The following is a 24366-nucleotide window of genomic DNA, read 5'->3' as shown; positions in this document are numbered from 1 at the left end:
ACCTCTACTGTAGACATAATGTACATTTCTTGTAATGACACCTACAACACAGACGTCAACTGGGACATCATTGTAAAACAGGACATTCTTCCTCTTACTCATTCACTCACTCATTCATCCTCAGTTCTATCCTGCTCAAGGTCAGTGTGTATCCGGAGCCCATCCCAGGAACACTGGGTGTAATGCAGAAATGCATGCTGGATGGAAAGCCATTTCATTTTGCAGACTTTATGTCAGTCTTCCTCTGGAGAACCCAGAGGAAATCTATTTAGTCATACGGTAAAGTGATCAGGATTGAATCAGAGCTGTAAATCTACCTGCTATTCATATTCTCACACTTTTAGCTTGTAGAACACGATTCTAGTTATCACCTTCTTTCCTCCTGGTATTAACATCTGTGCCGACTGATCTGACCACAGATGGACAGTTGAGATTCTCACATTGGGCATTGCAAACTTGTCCCCTGTGTCCACATGTGTTCTGGTTTCATGCATAATTTCTACTGGAGGAAAGGTTTGGACATCATGGACATTTATTACACATGTGTGCTGAAATCCAGAAATTCTGTATCCTGGGAAGATACAGGATTCCTAGTTCATGTTGCATTGTCTGCTGTTAAACTTATAACAAACAATAAATCAGACAACAAAATAAGCTACAAAAAGCAGCTGCTTTATTAGACACAAAACATTGCAGAGGTCTGCATTAATGTGATGGATTAGATGTCCAGGTTGTACAGTAGAGGTTCGCACTGTAGAGTAGATGTTTATATTGTGCTTTAGCTGTCCAGAGTGTTTAGTAACTGTCTAGATTGTGCAATAGATGTTAATATTGTGGAGTAGATGTCCAGACTGTGCAGTAGATGTCCAGATTGTCCAGATATCCACAGATGTTTGTACTGTGCAGTAGATGTTTAGATTGTGGAGTAGATGTCCAGATTGTCCAGATGTCCAAAGATGTTTACTGTGCAGTAGATGTCCAGATTGTCCAGATGTCCACAGATGTTTAGACTGTGCAGTAGATGTTTAGACTGTGCAGTAGATGTTTAGACTTTGCAGTAGATGTTTGGACTGTGCAATAGATGTTTAGACTGTGCAGTAGATGTTTAGACTGTGCAGTAGATGTTTAGACTGTGCAGTAGATGTTCAGACTGTGCAGTAGATGTCCAGATTGTCCAGATGTCCACATATGTTTAGATTGTGCAGTAGATGTTTAGATTGTAGAGTAGATGTTTAGACTGTGCAGTAGATGTTTGGACTGTGCAGTAGATGTTTAGACTGTGCAGTAGATGTTTTGACCGTGCAGTACATGTTTAGACTGTGCAGTAGATGTTTGGACTGTGCAGTAGATGTTTAGACTTTGCAGTCGATGTTTGGACTGTGCAGAAGATGTTTGGACTGTGCAGTAGATGTTTGGACTGTGCAGTAGATGTTTAGACTGTGCAGTAGATGTTTAGACTGTGCAGTAGTAGTTGTGCAGTAGATGTTTGGACTGTGCAGTAGATGTTTAGACTTTGCAGTAGATGTTAAGACTGTGCAGAAGATGTTTAGACTGTTCAGTAGATGTTTGGACTGTGCAGTAGATGTTTAGATTGTGCAGTAGATGTTTGGACTGTGCAGTAGATGTTTAGACTTTGCAGTAGATGTTTATATTGTGCAGTAGATGTTTGGACTGTGCAGTAGATGTTTAGACTTTGCAGTAGATGTTTAGACTTTGCAGTAGATGTTTAGACTGTGCAGTAGATGTTTATATTGTGCAGTAGATGTTTATACTGTGCAGTAGTAGTTGTGCAGTAGATGTTAAGACTGTGCAGTAGATGTTTAGACTGTGCAGCAGTAGTTGTGCAGTAGATGTTTAGACTGTGCAGTAGATGTTTAGACTGTGCAGCAGTAGTTGTGCAGTAGATGTTTAGATTGTGCAGTAGATGTTTAGACTGTGCAGTAGATGTTTATATTGTGCAGTAGATGTTTGGACTGTGCAGTAGATGTTTAGACTGTGCAGCAGTAGTTGTGCAGTAGATGTTTATATTGTGCAGTAGATGTTTGGACTGTGCAGTAGATGTTTATATTGTGCAGTAGATGTTTGGACTGTGCAGTAGATGTTTAGACTGTGCAGCAGTAGTTGTGCAGTAGATGTTTAGATTGTGCAGTAGATGTTTAGACTGTGCAGCAGTAGTTGTGCAGTAGATGTTTAGACTGTGCAGTAGATGTTTTGACGGTGCAGTAGATGTTTAGACTGTGCAGTAGATGTCCAGACTGTGCAGCAGTAGTTGTGCAGTAGATGTTTAGACTGTGCAGTAGATGTTTAGACTGTGCAGTAGATGTTTATATTGTGCAGTAGATGTTTAGACTGTGCAGCAGTAGTTGTGCAGTAGATGTTTAGACTGTGCAGCAGTAGTAGTGCAGTAGATGTTTAGACTGTGCAGTAGATGTTTAGACTGTGCAGCAGTAGTTGTGCAGTAGATGTTTAGACTGTGCAGTAGATGTTTAGACTGTGCAGTAGATGTTTATATTGTGCAGTAGATGTTTGGACTGTGCAGTAGATGTTTATATTGTGCAGTAGATGTTTGGACTGTGCAGTAGATGTTTAGACTGTGCAGCAGTAGTTGTGCAGTAGATGTTTAGACTGTGCAGCAGTAGTTGTGCAGTAGATGTTTAGACTGTGCAGTAGATGTTTAGACTGTGCAGTAGATGTTTATATTGTGCAGTAGATGTTTGGACTGTGCAGTAGATGTTTATATTGTGCAGTAGATGTTTGGACTGTGCAGTAGATGTTTGACTGTGCAGCAGTAGTTGTGCAGTAGATGTTTAGATTGTGCAGTAGATGTTTAGACTGTGCAGTAGATGTTTTGATTGCAGTAGATGTTTAGACTGTGCAGTAGATGTCCAGACTGTGCAGCAGTAGTTGTGCAGTAGATGTTTAGACTGTGCAGTAGATGTTTAGACTGTGCAGTAGATGTTTATATTGTGCAGTAGATGTTTAGACTGTGCAGCAGTAGTTGTGCAGTAGATGTTTAGACTGTGCAGCAGTAGTAGTGCAGTAGATGTTTAGACTGTGCAGTAGATGTTTAGACTGTGCAGCAGTAGTTGTGCAGTAGATGTTTAGACTGTGCAGTAGATGTTTAGACTGTGCAGTAGATGTTTAGACTGTGCAGTAGATGTCCAGACTGTGCAGCAGTAGTTGTGCAGTAGATGTTTAGACTGTGCAGTAGATGTTTAGACTGTGCAGTAGATGTTTATATTGTGCAGTAGATGTTTAGACTGTGCAGCAGTAGTTGTGCAGTAGATGTTTAGACTGTGCAGCAGTAGTAGTGCAGTAGATGTTTAGACTATGCAGTAGATGTTTAGACTGTGCAGCAGTAGTTGTGCAGTAGATGTTTAGACTGTGCAGTAGATGTTTAGACTGTGCAGTAGATGTTTATATTGTGCAGTAGATGTTTGGACTGTGCAGTAGATGTTTATATTGTGCAGTAGATGTTTGGACTGTGCAGTAGATGTTTAGACTGTGCAGCAGTAGTTGTGCAGTAGATGTTTAGACTGTGCAGCAGTAGTTGTGCAGTAGATGTTTAGACTGTGCAGTAGATGTTTAGACTGTGCAGTAGATGTTTATATTGTGCAGTAGATGTTTGGACTGTGCAGTAGATGTTTATATTGTGCAGTAGATGTTTGGACTGTGCAGTAGATGTTTTGACTGTGCAGCAGTAGTTGTGCAGTAGATGTTTAGATTGTGCAGTAGATGTTTAGACTGTGCAGTAGATGTTTTGATTGCAGTAGATGTTTAGACTGTGCAGTAGATGTTTAGACTGTGCAGCAGTAGTTGTGCAGTAGATGTTTAGATTGTGCAGTAGATGTTTAGACTGTGCAGTAGATGTTTTGACGGTGCAGTAGATGTTTAGACTGTGCAGTAGATGTTTAGACTGTGCAGCAGTAGTTGTGCAGTAGATGTTTAGACTGTGCAGTAGATGTTTAGACTGTGCAGTAGATGTTTATATTGTGCAGTAGATGTTTATATTGTGCAGTAGATGTTTGGACTGTGCAGTAGATGTTTGGACTGTGCAGTAGATGTTTAGACTGTGCAGCAGTAGTTGTGCAGTAGATGTTTAGACTGTGCAGTAGATGTTTAGACTGTGCAGCAGTAGTTGTGCAGTAGATGTTTAGATTGTGCAGTAGATGTTTAGACTGTGCAGTAGATGTTTTGACGGTGCAGTAGATGTTTAGACTGTGCAGTAGATGTCCAGACTGTCTAATAGAGGTTTATATTGTGCAGATTGTGCAGGAAGCTTTTTCGTTCAAACTGCAAATAAACCGATGTGAAATGACGTGTCCGATCCACCTCCAGATGCGGTTTGAGTGACTGAATCGTAATTCGGGAAAACACGTTCGAACCCTGTTCACACGTGTCCTGAGTGCACACAATCCCAGAACCTGGAACACGTGCTCATGCTATAGGTGTAAACGTTGCCTTGAACTGTTTCAACCTGCTGCACATTTCACCAACCTCTAAAGTGAGTATCACTTTCTTCCTGCACGTCACCCGTTCACTCTTATAGGCGTCTTTCTATTAAATACCAGGGACTGTGCGTTTTTTTTTCTCACGCGCATTTTATTTTGGACACGGTGCAGTGGATAAATGTCACTTTGTTCCATTGTAACATGAACACGAGTAGGTTTATAAAGGAACAGCGCACAATGGGCCGCCTTTCTGGAGATAATAATAATATTATAATGTAATAATAACGCAAAGTCCAGAAAGCAACAACGTTTCAGCTGCACAATGCAGTGAAGGGGAAGGAGTGACTGGGATAGGGCGAGTCCATTCTGAGAAGAGGGGCGCACGACGGATTCAACAACACTGAAAAAAACAGTCGTGTCGCGTGTATCGCTGCGTGTCGGTTTGTAGCTCGGTGGTTGTTAGGATTACGGCTGTGTGTTCGACTTGATTTAACGGTTACCGCGTGATTGTTTCTCGTTTAGCACGTTGTGTGTGAAGGCGCACCCCCGAGGTTGGAGTTGGTTCGCTCCGGCGGCGCAGTGGATCAGAAGCGCGAGCGACTTTCCGCCCCGGAATGTCAAAAGAAAGTAGCGCGTGAAAGTTCGGCGAGCGCGCGCCTTGTGTCCTTGTGTCCACGCGCCCTGTGTCCGCGCGCCTTCTCATGGAAAACAACCGGAAACAACAGGAAACTCGCGGAATCGAGGATGGATTCGGATTGCTTTTATTTAACAGGCGTATAAAGCGTGTGCATATTTTAATGAACTGTTGATTTTCTTTTTTTATTCTTTACATCCTTTTTTTTTCGGAATCATTTCTTTATTTGCTTTCTGTGCTCATGGATTCGGATCCAGGATCTCCAGCAGAGTCTCAGGCAGCAGGAGGCGGTGTGTCCGACAGCTTCTCCCAGCTGTGGTCGGACGTGATGGGGATGTTGGTGAGTTTGGTTTTTTGCTCTTAACCCCCCCAAAAAAACATGGATTTGGGGGAGGGGGTGATGCACAAGGAGGAAGTTCAGAAGAAAAGTGTTAAGCTCCTATAGAAGGGGGCTTCATTGTGTGCATGTAAATCAGAGTTCAGCAGGTCAGCAAACTTTCCTCTTCACTTGCACACTGTTTACATGCACATGGAGAAGACTGAAGAGTGTGGAAATGATGCTTTGTGCTGTAATGTGAAATTTGGGTATAAAAGAGAGAGAGAGAGAGAGAGAGAGAGAGAGAGAGAGTGTATACCACTGTGATCTCTTACAGCAGGATATATATAAGATTTACAGATCACATAAATACTGTACAAAAAAGCGACATCATACTAATACCAATATTAATAATACTACTCATATTAATACTATCTCCACTACAATAGGGATAGTATAGTAGGGATACTATATATACTATTTCTACTAGTAGTAATAGTACTAATACTATTCCTCCTACTAATATTACTATCCCGATTACTGATATCATCTCTACAGCACATACTCCTATTTACACTAATACACTGTGTCCCAAAAGTCTCATACGCTTATTTTCTTTTTTTACCAAAATGTAACTATCTACAAAACATCCATCTTGGCTCTCAGTTTGGTGTCAGTGTCTTGTGATGTACCTGCCAAACTTCCTGTTGAATTTCCAACACAATTCTGATCCTGATACTTCTCACATTACTAATACCATCCCTATTACTATTATTAATACTATACCTACCTTTATTATTAATATCCATATTACTAATACTATTCCTACTATTTACTACAGCGTCTTCTATTATTCCTACTAATACAGTGTGTCCTGTATTTAATGGACTCGTCCCTCCCAAATTTGGCTCCCAGTTTGGTGTCAGTGTCTTGTAATGGGCTTCTGGATCCAGTCATGATTCTCATTCTTGAAGGCGCTGTGTAAACCCCCAAATTTGTATATATATATATATATATACAAATGAAACATTTTACAATAGATTTACTAACAGTTCTACTACTGCCACTAACATTTTAACTACAGAGAATAATAACTCTAACAATAATCAGGCAAAATTGCTGACTGGACACTCGGAGGTCTTTCATCAGGGAAGTGAAGCTGTAAAAACGATCATGGTGCAATGTTGCTATTTGTGGCTTCAGACATTCAAAAATCTGGCGCTTTCATCAGCGTGTTTCCGTGGAATAGACTCCTTCATTGTGTGATGTTTGGAGTTTGACCCTGGTAAAGCATATTAGGCTGTAGTCCTGGTGATAATCCGTGTCTTTAGACCGGTAAAGGGTTTATACGCAGTCTAGTAAACATAGGAAGCCATTTGTCTTGTTGTAGAGCCTATTTACACTTTACTGCAAAGCTCGAACGACACTGCCATTTTCACTGCAAGCCAACTTGTGCTTTGAAGGCTGAGGTGAGAATGTGTGTGTGTGTGTGTGTGTGTGTGTGTGTTGCTGAGTATTTTGTGGTATGATTTCTCACAGATTTGCTAATCAGCATGTCATTATGCTGACCAAACATTTGCTGTAACAGAAATATGTGGTTGGTGTTAGTAGTCACACAGAAAATGTGGTCATGTGAGAATAATAGAAATAAAGGTTTCATTTACAGACCTACAGATCTGCGTACTGACAGAGTGGCAAATGGCGACCTGATGTATTTAACCTCTTGGCCTTCGACACCGAGTTTGGGACTCGCAGCTGAAATGCGCTTCCTAACTTTAAATGTTAACAGTTCCTGAAGTTGGCTACATACACAATTTATATATCATGAATAAGAAGACACGTTGAGCTTTAATGTCCATTATTCAACTTGGATATTGCTCAAAAAGATAAGTTATAGATGATTAAGTACTGCAAATTGGATTTTATGTTCTTCATATATAATGTATGTAGATGTTTGTGAAACCATGTTTCTTTTCAGCAACCGATGCTTGACTTTAAACAGCTTGAACTTTGAGCGCACTTCCCCAAAAGTGCATTCAGTACCTAAATTAATAAACATGATTACAGTACATCCACTGTTTCATACCTTCATTAGAAATCCAAAGATAATTCAAAATGAGATACAAGTTTTGTCATAAGGCACAACAGGGTGGTGGTGTTTCACAAAATACAGTCCCCACAATACAGTTACAATATGTTATGCGATTTCAATAAATTACAACGAAATATTATTATAGCTAAAGTAACATGTCCAAAGTTTGGAAACACCTCATCTTTTATGCTTTTTGAGAGGCAAACTAGGTGCTACAGTAGGTATGATGATTTACACTGAGCAAACAAACAAACCCGTACAGATGTTAATCTTTATTTCCATTGAAAAATCCTCCCTTAGCACGATTAGCAGCTTTACACGCTCATCATCACGCTCGGCATCCGGACAGTTTGTTTCTCCAAACGTTCGTCTGAAATACTTTGTCGTGCTTCTTGTCTTCTCTAGTTAGAGATTTCTTTCTGACCTTGCGATCCAGATCATTCTAGAGAGGTTCAATAGGATTTAGGTGATTACACAGGCTGTTCCATGATAGATATCACTCCAGACGACTGTTTGATCTCTGAATTACACTTATGGAGTGGACGTACGTTTCAGATCATTGACTTGTATGGTGAAGTCGGTTCCAATCAACCGCAGAGAGAATTGCATGGTGTAGAAGTGTGGAATGGAAGCCATGTTGGTTCAGTTTTCCTTCCACTTTCTGGAATGAGGCTTCCATCTTCCCTCTCCAAAACAGCCCCAAACCATGTTTGACTGTGTGGGTGAGATGCAGTCTGCTAACTTCTCTTCTCTTCTCTTCTCTTCTCTTCTCTTCTCTTCTCTTCTCTTCTCTTCTCTAGACAAGTTCTTCTGTTAGAGACAGAAATGTCACACTTCGATTCATCTGTCTTCAGAACTTTCTTCCATTCACTGTCCAATTTTTGTGTTTTTGCTTTTTACCGGGTTTGTTGCATGGAAACAGAAGGAACCAGCATGTGTCTCAGAAACCATAAATGACTGTGTGTTTCCACACTTTTGACAGGATCTTGATTGTGCCCCACAACAACATTGTTCTCTGCTATTTCTTCTTAGCTGCTTTGTGGATTATATATTTTCAGCCATGTTTTATAAAAAAATAAAGTGTCATTGTTTCAGACTTGTTTCTCATTCTCCAAATTCCTTTGTTCATTTAGTCTTTACGTCAAACACTAAACTGACAGATTACAGCGGTCTGCTAGTTTAAGAAAGAAAAAAAAAGACAAAAAAGAAAAAGGAATCAATCATCGTCTTTCTGTAGTGTGTTTACGAATCATTTCAGTCACGTTAACACAACGAATCGTTTGGCCATAAGCCAGATGGTGTAAATATATATCCAGCTGCTGAGCATTTCAGTGCTTTTCAATAGGATCACAGAAGTGCGTGCCCTTTCGAGCACGTCCCTGCCTTGACTGTTTTGAAAAGACGATTATGTTATGACTGGGTTGGGAGCTTTAGTTGTGCAGTGAGTCTGGAGAACAACATGCCCAAGCAGAAAGGAGTCTTTGGAGTGTTATATGGTGTGTATATATATGTGGGATCTTCTCTGATCTTTCCAGGTTTGACCAAATGAAAGCGCTGGCACAGAGCCAGGGTTGATTTAGTTTGGTTCACAAGACGGATGATGTTCTGTGTTCTGGGGTTAAAAACAGAGAGATTAAAGGAAATAGTTTTATTGTGTACAAAGTGGCTAACAAATGCTGAATCATGAGTTTGTTGTAATGCCGGCGAATACTACCTTTATAATTACTATTTATACAGTATCGCTAATTACAGCACAAACCATGATCATAAATAATGATTAACGACGCGTTAACGCAAATTAATTTTAACGACTCGAATTGAATTAAGGCGCGATTAATGCAGCGTGCATTTCTGTTTGACCGATTTTTATTTCAACTATAAATTAATGAATGTGAGGTGAAATTAACGCAACACACATTCACGACGTCCTTTCTTCACTCATATCTAAAATGATATATGATATGATGTGATATAATTTGACCTATTTCAACCAGATGAGTGAGAATGAAAGTTAGTCCTCGCACAAAAAAAAAATCACCCACAGTGTTAGCGTGAGGTTCAAATGGAAAAGTATGGAAAATGCTCGACGCTTTGTTTAGAGAAAAACACTGCCGCTAAACACGTGTAACTACAGCAGACCATGGTGGTGTTTCCAGTTTGTACTTTTATAAATATACAGTAGCGATGCTCCTGGCTCGCTTTTTGGTACTTAGTTTGAAACCTTAAATATCTATAAATCATTTTAACGACTCTTTAAACGCCTTTTAAACCGGCGACCGAATCGCGGTGGTGTTTGCGAATATCCCGCGATAGATGTATTAAGCAGAAAGATGCCATTCCGAGCTTTACCAAGCACCGTTCCATATCCCGGAATGTTTCTAACTGGAATAACTGGCACCGCGTCCATTTCAGTGTGGTCAGAGTGCGTCTCATTTCTGTGTGGTTCAAGTGGAATAAGCGAGTGAAAAAAGACAGCTAGGAGGCTCTGCTTTTCTACAGAGTATAATCTTCATGGTGAGGGTGGAAAGGGTGTCGTATGTTTACCCCCCAACGTTTCTGTTAAATGGCACATAAAAGTGTTGTACTGGAATCTCCCGGTTTAGAAAGTGCGTGTGTAAACACAGGGTGGGGATTTCTTTATAGGGGCTGGACCAGGACATCTATTCTTTTCTCACTCATTATGTGAAAGAGGTGATTCTGCATCGCTGTGTGCGCACAATACGCCGATGACTGTCTTCAAAACACACTGAGAGAAAAAGACATGAGGCAATGAGTTGTGTAGGTGTGGTCTTGGCCAGACTTTTTACTGTGCTGTGTCCACTGTGTACGCCTTGCAACTTTACTCCTGGTGGGCATGGCAGCCAAATGCTGATCAGGTGTGTGTGTGTGTGTGTGTGTGTAAGCTGTAAAATTTCAGCTGCTTTTTGCAAACAACCACATCATGGTCACACATCCGTCTTGCCACTTTCCTCAATCATATGTCCTTCATGTGCAGTTATATGAGCATTCATTTAAAGTAAATAAATTGCTGTGTCAGCAATAACTAGTACTAAGTCTCCCTCTCTTTTCTGATACCACTTCATACACATTAAATCCACAGCACAGACATAACCTTTTCTCACCTTGTCTTCCTCACACCCTTAATCCTTCCCATCTGGTCCTTCCTGGTTTCCTCTCCATCCTGCCCCTGCGGATGTCCAGAGGAAGATTCCTGATAAGGGTGGAAGAGCACCTCTGACCCCAAACTGCCTCTGATGTCCCCTGGTGTATACCATCCTGGCTTCTCTGACTCAACAACCCCCCCCGGCCTCAATCTTATATTAGTTGATCAGAAGCCGTTTCTCTTTCCTGGTTCTACTTTCCTGTTCAAGCCACTTTCTGTTCACTCTCACATTTCCTACTCATTATCTGTTCAGGCTACAAACTCTATGGAACTGGAGCAGGTCTGCAGAACCATCCGAAGGTATTTTATGTTCATAAACTAGTCATAAAGCCGCCCCACCCTGACCTCTGTGCTGTTCAGCTGGCTCAACAGGTGCTCTAATACCCACAGAACCTTCAGGAATGCTGTAGTTGTAATTCCAACTTTTATCCTGAAGAGAAGTAAATGTTGAGAACATGCTCTATATTTTCTACAGCCTTGACCTTGACTATATTGGTGTTTCTTAAAAGAAAAAACACACCATGAAGAAAACTGCATGCTTGTCTTTTACTTTCATTGTAACCTAATGCAAAAAAGGAAGACAAATTCCATGCATATGCATTACCATACATTGAAGCTTCCACACAAGTCTCACTATCGTGGAAATCCGTCCGGCATGTGAAGATGTGTGTTGGTGGATCATGTCTGAACTGTGAATAGTTTGCAAGCCCTCACTGGTTACCATGTAAAAGAAAGAGCAGTGATTGTTGGGACGCCCTGCAGTTAGCTTTCATTCAGAGGAGCAAACTGCGATCTGTGTTGCTGTTTCCTTTTTCTGCTAATGAGCTGAAATCTATCGGAAGAAACTGAATGAGAAGAATAACAATAATTCAATATTGGATTATTGTTGCTGTATTTTGATTCGAATGACAGAAATTGAACGTTTTACTGTTCGCTGTTGTAGAAATGCTCATTCTGTGAGGGTCAGGAATGCTGAGTGATTGATTATCTGGTCAGAGGCCAGGCATAAATCAGGAGAAAGAACTTCCATGTTATTTCTCCTTTTCCTTTTCTCTTTCTTTTCTGAGATGGATCTGACCACGAGGGGTGTTCAACTCGGGACTTGCATAAAAATGCGTGGCGAGTGGCGAGGGTGTCCTATTACTGACAGGTGGCGCACAGTCCGGAGACACTTAATAAAGATGACAGAAAACAGTGTAAAACTGTCAAATGTCAAAAAATTAATCCAGTTTCCACTGGATTCAAATTCGAGTGAATTTCAGATTTAGTACCACAGTCTTCTCCTTTCACTTACCAGGAAAAGGCTCCAGATGTAGGATTGAGCAAGCTGACTTAAACTCGTAAACACCCTGACTGTCCAATCCAGGACTGTCCTTCTGTTTCTGGTCTCACATCCCACATATCCAAACATGCCACCCCCAGGATAATAAGAGATCCTCAGAGAGGAATAATAAAGTGACCCAACGTTCCATAGAGCTGTGATCATCTCAGCATGGAGACGCCTGGAGACTTTTCAAAACAAATCAGGAGAAAAGTCCAATATCACATTAAAAAGCTATTATAAAAAAAAGGATGAAAACACAGCCCAACCCTGTGTGTGTGTGTGTGTGTGTGTGTGTGTGTGTGTGTGTGTGTGTGTGTGTGTGTGTGTGTGTGTGTTTGTATCCTCATTGACTCAGCTGTTTTGCAAAATAATATTTTATGCTTAACTCGGATTATTAAATTCATGCCCATAACTCCTTGCAACACATGAGTTTTGTGTTAGTACAGGGATCCCAGCTGGAAAGACAAACACACACACACACACACACACACACACACACACACACACACACATGTTGAGCTTGCATCATTCCCTCAGCGCTGGTGTGGAATGCCAGGTATGATAATGAGAATCGGGGGCATGTGCAGTGCAGTTGAGTGTAGTGTGTCTGTGAAATCACTAAGCAGGTTTGTTTCTAGTCGAGGGTTCAGGATTGTGTGTTGCTGATCAGAACTTTACTAGGCAGCCTGTTCCTCCCTCCGTAAAAACCAACATCCTGTCTGCTTCCACGTCTCATTTCTTCCAGACCGCAAAGAATTTTATGTCCGAAGTGATACTAACAGTTCCTGACTTAAAACCTGTACAGGAAATCGCTGAGCAAAACTTTGTGCTCAGTGTTTTAACTAGTGTTAGCATGCTAGCTAGAATTTATCTGTAACGGTCATCACATGTCATGACATGACATCCGCGTAAACCCGAAATAAAAACACTGACGAGCCAAATTGAAATGCAGACATTTTTTTTTACCTCAGAATCTCATGTTTTCAAACAGGGATTTTATCCTGCTATGAAATACTTTTTTATTTGGATATGAATCCTGTCAATTTACATTTACAGCATTTGGCAGACGCCTGTAGCGACTTAGGCCACGTCTACACTAATGCAGATCAATTTCAAAACAGAATTTTTCGATTTAATTTTTGTCAGAAAACGTAAACACTTTCGTTTTCAATCGTTTTCTAAAGTTGCTAATCCACACTGAAACATCTGAAAATGCTTTCGTCCGTGTACTGCTTGTGAGCAAAACGTAAAAAAGCTTCGACCAGGGTCAATCCCCCACCGGCGCCCATTTACTGACTAAAAATGCATCATTATTTTTAAAAGCCTTATTTTTCAAAGTCCACACTGCAATGCAACAATGACATTTTTAAATTGACCACTTTTAAGCGTTTGAGCGTTTAAAAAAAAAAGCTATGTTTTTATTTGGACCAAAATCTGCGTTTTTTAAACGAAACTGTATTAGCGTGGACATTACATGTATATCATTCATATAATTGAGCAGTTATGAGGTTAAGGGCCCAGAAATTTCAGTTTATTATGGCTGGGATTAAAAAATGTTCAAATCCAAAGTCCATTGCTTTAACCACTAAGCTGCCACCTCCCCCCTGTCAATCATTTTATAAACACTCATCACTAGTTCCTGATAGGTGGAGCTTAATAAATGTGGGCGGTGCTCGTACAACTGTTGAAGTCAGTGTTTGAAGTCGATGATGATTTGTGCTAGTAAGAAAAAAATATCGACGTTTAAATGGGAAAAGAATCCATTATATGTTTGAGTTTTTTTCCTGCTCACTTGGTCTGTCAGGAGTTCCTTTTAGCCTTACAAGGTCTGTGCATGTCCTCACTGTGCTGCCTTTGTCTGTCCCTGCCAGGCTTCTGCTCTGTCCTTCCAGCTAAATCCTGGCTCGAGCCTCCTGCCTAGGTCAGGGGAATGTTTTGAAAGAATCAGTGCACAGTTTCTGACTTACAGCGAAACATCATCTGCTCAAAAACCCCCTCGGGTTTGGATGCGCAGTGTGTTTATTTTGCTTGCGTTCGTATAAGAAAGAGAAGAAAGGTTCTTGTCTATCAGAACATGAGTTGTTTTACTCATGGAGCTCTGAGAGTGTTTTGTTCTCTGGTGATTGATGACTTCACTATAGCTTGGAGTGGATTTTGATTAGATTCTCATGTGAAAGGAATTTCTGAAACCCCGCTATCATATTAATGCTGAGTATTTGCTGAGTCTTTGAACTGCTCATTGTGTGTGTGTGTGTGTTTTTGCGCAAGCATATTGGAATGTAGGCCTTGGAATGTGTGTGTGCACAGTGTGCTCCACTGGGAATCTCAATCATCTGGAGCAATGTTCATGGAGAATTGGAGTGTGGGATGGGAATCAGTGGACGTGTGAGAACTAAAACTTGATGCTGATTTGGTGATGACTTGCTTATTTTCTAAAACAGGTTGAGAAGATTCTTGTTCTCAGCCTCCTCAAGTCCTCAGGCTTTTGTATTATGATGCTGGGTTCGAACGTCAAGGCTGAAAAATAAAAACGAAACTCCAAACCAAACAAAAGGAATGACGTAGAAACAACGACAGGTGCGCTTCCAGCAAATGCATTTCCTCACAGGAGAATTTAAATTCAGCTCCTATACATTTGGGAAAACTGGAAAAATTCCCACAATTCCCTCACAATCTTTGGAATTTCTCCACGGTGATCAATTTCCATATCGCAGCATGACGTTTCATCACTGTGCTTAGTAGCAGTGTAACGGCACACAAGATTTACAGTTTGGAAGAAATGCAAAACAAAGATCCATATCATCAGACTTGTAAAAACTAAAATGGTGGCGATTTCGGGACACATGAACAAAACCGAAAGCCCTGTACTGAAACGGTTCGGTACGAACGCGTGTACTGTTTCACCCCTAGTGCTCAGTTAATCGTTTATAATTCCTGTTCTGAATGTGGTACAGGGAGACAATACTGCAACGATTCAAATGTTATTACTCCAGAGCTCTGCCTCCCGTCTGTAAAACTGTAAATCTGTAGAGTTCAGGATACATGCTTTGCGCTGGGGTGTGTGAGGCCCTCGGTTTCCTACCTCAGAACCACACATACAATGACAGGATGTGTGTGTTTGGCTCAGCCATTGCCGGCCAGGAAGGAGGCATTTCTGCTTGACTACTGAGTGCGAAGTGCTTTAAAGGGTATCGGTAATGAGCAGGAGGTCTGAGCCAGCTCAGGGAAAGATCTCCATATTCTGTACATTCAATTATGTGTTTTACTTCACACAACCTTTATTAATCTGATTTCAAACATCTGACATCAAAGGCATTTCAGTTTTATTTCAGTATGAGGTCTGAGTCACGGGTAATGGGGTTTTATACACACACACACACACACACACACACACACACACACACACACACACACACACACACATACACATAGACGGACATACTCAGCTACTGGTTGAGGTCATAGGCAGGCAGCACCACAGATGAATGTATGTGCTCACACACCCAGACAGCTGTAGGGGTCAAGAAAGGTCATTTTGTGTGTATGTGTATGTGTTGTGTGTGTGTGTGTGTGTGTGTGTCCGTGTCTGCTTTTGAATTTGTAAATGAATCTGGCTTTGTGGAGCAGAGAATGCCACTCACTGTTCATGACTCAAACACCGCCTTCATCCCAGCGATTTAATTAAAACCACACTGAGAGCATGAGAACACTGTTATACGAATAATCAGTGACGGAGTCGTATCACTCTACGTGAAGGCATGAGTACAGTGAGCTACAGCTGCTTTCAGTTGTGAACAAATAAAGAGGGAATTGTCAACAACCGGTGTGTAATTATTCATTAATAGCCAGTGTGTAATTATTAATTGATAACCAGTGTGTAATTATTAATTGATAACCAGTGTGTAATTATTAATTGATAGCCAGTGTGTAATTATTAATTGATAACCAGTGTGTAATTATTAATTGATAACCAGTGTGTAATTATTAATTGATAGCCAGTGTGTAATTATTAATTGATAGCCAGTGTGTAATTATTATTTGATAGCCAGAGTGTAATTATTAATTGATAACCAGTGTGTAATTATTATTTGATAGCCAGTGTGTAATTATTAATTGATAGCCAGTGTGTAATTATTATTTGATAGCCAGAGTGTAATTATTAATTGATAACCAGTGTGTAATTATTATTTGATAGCCAGTGTGTAATTATTAATTGATAGCCAGTGTGTAATTATTATTTGATAGCCAGAGTGTAATCATTAATTGATAACCAGTGTGTAATCATTAATTGATAACCAGTGTGTAATTATTAATTGATAGCCAGTGTGTAATTATTATTTGATAGCCAGAGTGTAATCATTAATTGATAGCCAGTGTGTAATTATTAATTGATAGCCAGTGTGTAATTATTATTTGATAGCCAGAGTGTAATCATTAATTGATAACCAGTGTGTAATTATTAATTGATAACCAGTGTGTAATTATTAATTGATAGCCAGTGTGTAATTATTAATTGATAGCCAGTGTGTAATTATTATTTGATAGCCAGTGTGTACTTATTAATTATAGCCAGTGTGTAGTTATTAATTAATAGGCAGTGTCTAATTATAATTAATAGCCAGTGTGTAGTTATTAATTAAATCCAGTGTCTAATTATAATTAATAGCCAGTGTGTAATTATTAATTATAGCCAGTGTCTAATTATAATTAATAGCCAGTGTGTAGTTATTAATTATAGCCAGTGTGTAGTTATAATTAATAGCCAGTGTGTAATTATTAATTATAGCCAGTGTGTAGTTATTAATTAATAGCCAGTGTGTAATTATTAATTATAGCCAGTGTGTAGTTATTAATTAATAGCCAGTGTGTAATTATTAATTATAGCCAGTGTGTAGTTATTAATTAATAGCCAGTGTGTAGTTATTAATTAATAGCCAGTGTGTAATTATTAATTATAGCCAGTGTGTAGTTATAATTAATAGCCAGTGTGTAATTATTAATTATAGCCAGTGTGTAGTTATTAATTAATAGCCAGTGTGTAATTATTAATTATAGCCAGTGTGTAGTTATTAATTAATAGCCAGTGTGTAATTATTAATTAATAGCCATTGTGTAATTTATAATTATATCCAGTGTGTAATGATTAATTATAGGCAGTGTGTCATTATTAATTATAGCCAGTGTGTAATTATAATTAATAGCCAGTGTGTAGTTATTAATTATAGCCAGTGTGTAATTATAATTATTAGCCAGTGTGTCATTATTAATTGATAGCCATTGTGTAATTATGTTGATAATAATCAGAATTAAGAACAGTGTGTGAGATGACTGTGTAGCGAGGTGTGTGAAACTGTGGCATTTCCCATAATCCATACTTCACACTGCCTATGACACACTTCTGCATTATTTCTAACGTATATAACTTTCTATATTATATGAATATTTGCTGATTATTGGCTTCATCTCATCAGTGTTCTTCCTGCCTCTTTGTGTGTGTGTGTAAGCAGGATGGCTCTCTGGGTAATATCGATGATCTAGCGCAGGAATACTCGGAATATTACAACACGTGCTTCAGTGACGTCACCGAGCGCATGGAGGAGCTACGCAGGCGTCGCATCTCGCAGGAACTCGAAATGGTGAGTTTGTTTTTCAGTAGTCAGAGCAGTGAGGAATCCCAAATGCTGGGGTGCTTAATGATGTACATCCAGTGTGTCAGCCATGAAGGTCTGAAGAGTAGATCTGGAATCCATTAACCCAATCCAATGCACAGCGTACACACACAGCATTGTAGCAGACTAGCCATTGTACTGGTCGTCTAGACGTCACAATTTGGCCCTTGTCAAACTCGCTCAAATCCTTACGCTCGCCCATTTTTCCTGCTTATAACACGTCAACTTTGAGGACAAAATGTTTACTTACTGCATAATATACCTTACCTACAACAGGGGCCACAATGACGAGATAATCAGTGTTATTTACTTTACCACTCATTATGTTATATTGCCATAATGTTATGCCTGATTGGTGTACATTCCCTATTAGGGCTATAACGATTCCTTGAGTAACTCGAATACAAAAACATTGTGGCAAATAATTAGCCTTGAGGCTTTGTTTAGTCCATTTAACTACACAAAGAGCATTGTTTCCCCACGGACCATTATTACTGACGCACCACCTGCTAAACTCTGGGGTCTCATTTATGAACGTGGGCACAAAACGGGGCCACATGCATACGCAGGAGTTTTCTTTCTTGTGTGCACTTTTTGAGTTATTATATATACATTCACCATTTGTTAACTTGTAAACCCTAATTATTACAAACACCTGCTCATCCATGCAGCTATTCAATTAGTCAATCATGTGGCAGCAGCACAGAGCATAAAAAGCTGCAGGTGCAGGCAACAGGCTTTAGTTAATATTCACATGAAACATAAGAATGGAGAACAATGTGATCTTTAACAGTGGTGTGGTTGTTGGTGCCAGATGGTCGGGTTCGAGTATTTCAGTAACCGCCCATCTCCTGGGATTTTCACACGCAGCAGTCTCAGGTTTACGTAGAACGCTGCAAAAGCAGCAAGAGAGTGGCAGTTCTGTTGATGGCAATGGCTTGTAAATTGTCCTTTACAACCGCGATGAGCAGAAACGCATCTAAGAACAGGCCGTAAGAATAAAATAGCAGAAGAAAACGTCAAGTCCCACGTGTGTGAGCCAAGAGCAAGAATCTGCACAAACTCAGTAAAACTGGACAGATGAAGACTGGAAAAATATTTCTCTAGTCTGAAGGATGTCATTTTTTTGGAATGGCTTGCAGATGGTAGAGTTTGGCATCAACAGCTGTCTTCTCAAACCTGCTTTGTGTCAACAGGGTGGTGGTATATTGGTGTAGGGAATGTTTTCTTGACACACACTAATTATTCTTGGCTTTTTAACTCCACGCATGTGTTAAATAAGAGTTCACTTTGTTAGTATGGTGTTCCTGTTAAAATGCCCATTGACTGTGTATGTAATTTATGCACATACTACATTTTTCATGTTTCTAATGATGAATAATTTTATTATATATGTATATATTACCATTGCCTGGCATCCTAATTGCTCTTTTGACCAGAGACCAGGTTTGATCCACGAAAGCATAGCTTCACGAATTTGACTGGAAACCGCACGGAAACTGGGAACTGGAAACTTTCTTGCAGTCAATACAGACCTATTTATTTATTTTCACCAAATGTCCTCTGCAGCCCTATAATCACATGTCAGAGATATTCACTGCAAAAACATCGAGTTTTCAGCACATTTCTAGCTGCCTCGTTCTCTTTCCCCTGTCTGTTTGGTTTGCTCAAAGGGTTTCTATCCATGAGGAGAAGATCTCCAGCGGGGCTTCACTCGGCTTGTGTTGCCTTAGTGTTTGTTAAGACACTCTGTCCTTTTCTCTCTCAAAACACCTGTTTCCTCCACCCTGAAAAACAGGAGTTGCCTGGGATTTTTTTACACAATGGCAAGAACATGAAATGAGAATGAGAGAAACCAAAACAGAACTTTCACTTCTTTTTTTAGAGAAGTCCCGAGTCCCTCATCAAAACCAAAAAACAAAAAAAACATTGTCTTTGGAAACCCGAATGAGGGATGTATGATGTCCATGTTCATTTAGAATTGGTAGTAATCCATCTCACGTGATCTAAAGACAAGTGAATGGTATTAAATACAGGTGTAAAAAGGGTTAAATACGCGTTCTCGGACACACTCACGCAACGATGAAAGCATCCATAGCTGGTTTGAGTATTTATGTAACTACTGATCTCCTGGGATTTTCATACACAACCGTATGTAAAGTTGAGACAGATTTGTATAAATAATCACTCTTTGAAACCGTGTTGAGCAGAAAAGTATCACATCGAATACACATCACTTTTCAAATTGCAGTGAATTTATGTGTGATACTACAGCTACAAAAATCCACATCGGATTTTGTCTCGATCTCAAGGTTTTCATGAAGTTTTAAAAATGTATCTCCATTTTAAGCTTTAAAACGTCTTAAGTTCGCTGTTCTAAATCTTAAGTCATTTTCTTGGTGTTGTAGTTGGTCTTTTGTTAGACCAAATATAATTCGCTGTATTCCGACTACAAATGAGACCAACATGCAACAGCCAATCAGCTTTCTGTTATCGGTGCCAGTCTTTCTTGGATCGTAACACAGACGTAAAACAGTTTTTAATTTCCAGCTATGGCGAAGAAGCAGTTTAGCGATCCTCGTCTTGAAAAAAATGAATTCAGGGCTCGGTTAAGGCCAGTCGTTAACGACGTATTTGTGTGTGGTTTTGATGTCGTGATATTAGTTTTACATTTCATTCTTAATGGATAAAATTGATCTGTTTAAGACAGGAATCTCAGGCTACAGACCACTGAACTGCTGGAGAATATAATGTCACCTTATCTAACGAGTTCAGATCCACCCATCCAGGCAATTGCGTCAGGATCAGCAGCTTATTGCCTTTTGAAAAAATTTTTACCGCCAGTGCCGTACCATTTTATTTATTTTGTATTTTTTTATCATTTTTTCAAATATACTATTTATCAAAATAAAAAAAAAACATTACATCTCTATCAGATGCATGTCAGACAGCGATCCCCAGGGGACCCCTGTTCTAAAATACATCTACTGTATACACACGTGTGTGTGTACATATCAGTATAAGCTCATCAGAAATATCAGTAGAAGAAAGAAGAGGGAAAATGAGAAAAATTGTTCCAGTTTATCTTTTACAAATGCTGTTATTTTCTGAAAAGATTTGTTTTTATTTCTGCAGCTGTGTATCTCCTCACTTATTAGTCATTTCTAGTATTTTCTGAGTGGATCGAGACACAGAGATGTATGGAGTGTGAACAGCTATCTATAATAAACCTCTGCTTCGTTAGCGTGGACGATACGGAGGTTTTTTCCCATCATGCTTTTGTTATTGACTCGTGATTGCGCTTTGATCTTCAGACGCTATTTCTGTCGTTCATGCTGACTCATTGAGAAACGCTTCCCATTTAATAACGGAACTTCAAGAAGAAATAATTCCCCATAGCATTAGATATGATAACTGTGCGGTTTCAGGGTTGGATTTTTTTCTCAGGGTTTTTAACGACTGTAAAGAACTCTGTGAAGGTTATACAGAGATGTTGCACCCAAAGGAATTGTTTTTTTTGTTTGTTTGTTTTTTTTTTCTTCAGACCGAGATTAAGCCTGATTATAGAATAAAAGAGAATATTAAAGCCCATTGTAGCTTCAGGCATTAGCTTCAAATCCAAAGAATGAGCTTTTGCCCAGAGACTGGCTGTTCCTTTAGAATTTGTCAAGCTCAGTGCACATTGTTTAGCTTTGCACCTCATCATTGCAGATATTCTTATTGCTTCGCTAATTTTTGAGGTTGTTATTAAAACCAGTTTATATTTGACTTCATGTAGGCTTGACATCTAATGGCATTTATAAGCACACTAAGGAAAGGAACAGAAAAATTCGGTGCTGGTGGCTGCCAGCCAGTCTTCCTCTCAGCTCCCTGTAGGCCAATAGCAGGTGATTATCTCAGTGCTGATTGGCTGTGTAAATGCCAAGTTAATGGGCTGATATTTATGTCTCTACGACATGACTTTTTCATGACCTTTCGAAAAACTCCTCACATCTGCATCTCCAGAAGGTGATCTCTTTTCTTATGTTTCTTTTATTTTTTTTTCTACTTTAACCGTTCCCATATTCGTACAAACCTCCAGGAAACTAACCTCAGCCCATGAGGCATGTAAAACCCAGAGCTTCACAGTTGGGGAGAGCGGAGGTTAAAGGTTATTTCACTATAACTGAAGACAACGATAAATCCCATCAGCACAGTGTCAAGGGAGACAGGGTCTATTCAATCTGTAACTAAACACAGAGCTCGGAGTATAAGATCCTCTCACACAATGTCTTCATTATGGAGTGTGTGCGAAGTGCAGGATGAAGGCTGACCGCTAGAATTCCTGCATTGCATGTGGACAGTGTAGGGGGAAAAGTCCAAATGTAAATGTTCACACCACTCGTCTGCTTTCGCTTCTCCATTCAGGCTTTCTATTTTTGCCAAACAGGCGCTTTCTCGGGCAATTTCACACACACACACACACAAAATTTCCATTTCAGTTTGTTTCAATTTCTGAGACGTGATACAGAAAGTTTCTTTCAGTCACCTCATCATCAATAAACCCCGGGAGAAACACTCAGGTTCTCTGAGATGCCTCATACACTCAAACACCCAAAGCCTGCAGAGTTTTCTCACACACTTTTTCTTCTGTTCAAATTACTGATCTTCTAGAGAAAATTAACAAAAATAAATTCACCTCTCAACCTGGAACTCCTGTTCAGAAACTCAAATATGTCTTCTGAAGCCCGAGTTCAATAAGTGACATCAAATCAAAATGGCTGCCTATAGAAATGACAGTAAACTCTGTAGCACATTTACCTTTAAATAACTTTTTACATTTTGTACAGCGACTTACATTTTATACAACTGAGCAGTTTGGAGATAAATGCGTTGCTCATGGGCCGAGCCGTGAAGCTTTGCGGGTGCTGGGATTTGAAATCACGACCTTTCGATCTGAACATTTCAACCACTGAGCAACCACTTCCCCAATACACCTTATTTCATTCAGTCAACATTTATATTAGCACTGATTATCACTGAGGAATATTTATTCCTTTCTCATCACTCAGCAGGCTCGACCGAACTCCACACACACTTTGGAGCTTAAACACATGAAAAACGAAAATGGCAAAATGACTTCGAACGTCTGAGTGTAACGGAGTGTAACATTATCTCTCACACACACATCCCGACATCACGCCTGTCACCCTGCACAACCCACATCCCCTATTTATCTCCAAATCTTCTCTCTCGTTATCTCTGACTGTCTGCAGATCAAATCTTCCGTCTTCTAGTAACGGCCTGAAAAATCTTTTAGCCAAAAACATGGCTGAAAAACGTTTATTATATGTGTAAGATTGACTACAGCACAATGGTGTTACAGTCACTTTGGACAGCTTGAAGTATGACTGTAGAAAACATTAGTTTTACCGATTAATCTGCATAGATGGTTGATTGCTGGAACTTTCGGCTATCAGCCAAAAATCCTTAAAAGGAGAAAATCCTGACAATTCCACAAATCATGGGAGATGAAGGAATGAAAGAATGAAGGAAGAAAGAATGAAGACATTTGTTAAAGTATGTGGAAATAAGTAGAACAGTACAACATGTATTTAGAAAATGTAATGTACAATGTAAAACACACACATGAACACACATTCACATCTGTATTACCCAAATGTGGTCTAACAAGTGCGAACTGTTGAATGATTTTTTTTTCCATTTATTACATTTTATTTAATTAATTTCACTTGTGCCAATTTAATTGATCAGTGAGTTTAATCATATGATATAGTGTGTTGCATTAATTCGATTTCTTTTATTCGATTTTTTAAAATATTCTAAAATATTTTATATATGATTAAAGAACTTATAAAGAACATCTTATTCATTTTATATCACCACATCACAGCAAGTACAATCTAACCTTGCTCCTGGCATCGGTAAAATCCAAAAGTCCTTCAGTCGACCTCTAATTGAATACAACTTTCACTAAGTGGCACCTCAGACCCAAAACATACCCGTCCATCAGGTTTCAAGTCTAATTGTAGAAAGTTTAATGATTTCATGCACAACAATGTTAATCACGTTGGCCAGCCCTGTTTTGAGGTTCACCGTCGTCGTAAATGTTGTCATGACCTGCTTCTCAAATCATAAACACTGATTATAAATTAAAAAATGATTGAGTAATGTGGAAAATCCTGACGTCTGCTACGGTTTAAATGGCATGTGAGAGGTTTTCAGAATGTAAAGACTGTAATAGGAAAACCGGTTCACTCCAAACTGAGTGTTGTGATTTGAGACACTGTCACATGGTGCAATTCAAACGACCGTGTGTCAGACATCTAGCACATGCATACACGTAGTTAAAAGCCAGTATAACAACCTCAAGGTGTGTGTGTGTGTGTGTGTGTGTGTGTGCTGCAGAAAGACATGTGGAAACAGTCCCTGTTATCTGCCCCAAGTCACTGCTCCAGCAGTAATGATCCATAAGCCGAGCCGCTCGGTTTAACCTGTTTCCCTTTAATCATTTTTATGTTTGGTGAGAAACAGGGGTCAGGAGAATGAGGCATTCTGGGAGAATTTCAGACATAATCTGGCTTCTACGCCTTCCTTCACTGAGAGAGTGGTGTCTCTATCTCTTTGACACACTTTTTTTGTTCTTCCTCCCTGTCTCGTTGCCCACCAGGCGGTGTATTTCAGGTTCAGACATGTAGTGTTTTGTGTTGTGTTTCC

At 39.6% G+C, this 24366-nt stretch overlaps 1 protein-coding gene across 4 annotated transcripts in view; it reads left to right on the top strand.

The window, feature by feature from the left end:
- sash1a (SAM and SH3 domain containing 1a) overlaps positions 1–24366 on the top strand; it is a 231284-nt gene that overhangs the window by 168773 nt on the left and 38145 nt on the right. For 3 of the 4 annotated variants that reach the window (XM_046873879.1, XM_046873877.1, XM_046873881.1), the window contains exon 2: positions 17488–17616. In XM_046873879.1, the coding sequence (XP_046729835.1) occupies positions 17488–17616 (129 nt within the window). Of the gene's footprint in view, positions 1–4846; positions 5426–17487; positions 17617–24366 lie in introns of those variants that run through there. The other variant, XM_046873880.1, reaches the window with a different exon arrangement.

The sequence above is a fragment of the Silurus meridionalis genome, chromosome 18, assembly GCF_014805685.1.
Source record: "Silurus meridionalis isolate SWU-2019-XX chromosome 18, ASM1480568v1, whole genome shotgun sequence".
In the NCBI taxonomy this organism is placed as follows: domain Eukaryota; kingdom Metazoa; phylum Chordata; class Actinopteri; order Siluriformes; family Siluridae; genus Silurus; species Silurus meridionalis.
This window is presented reverse-complemented; position numbering and strand designations above follow the sequence as displayed.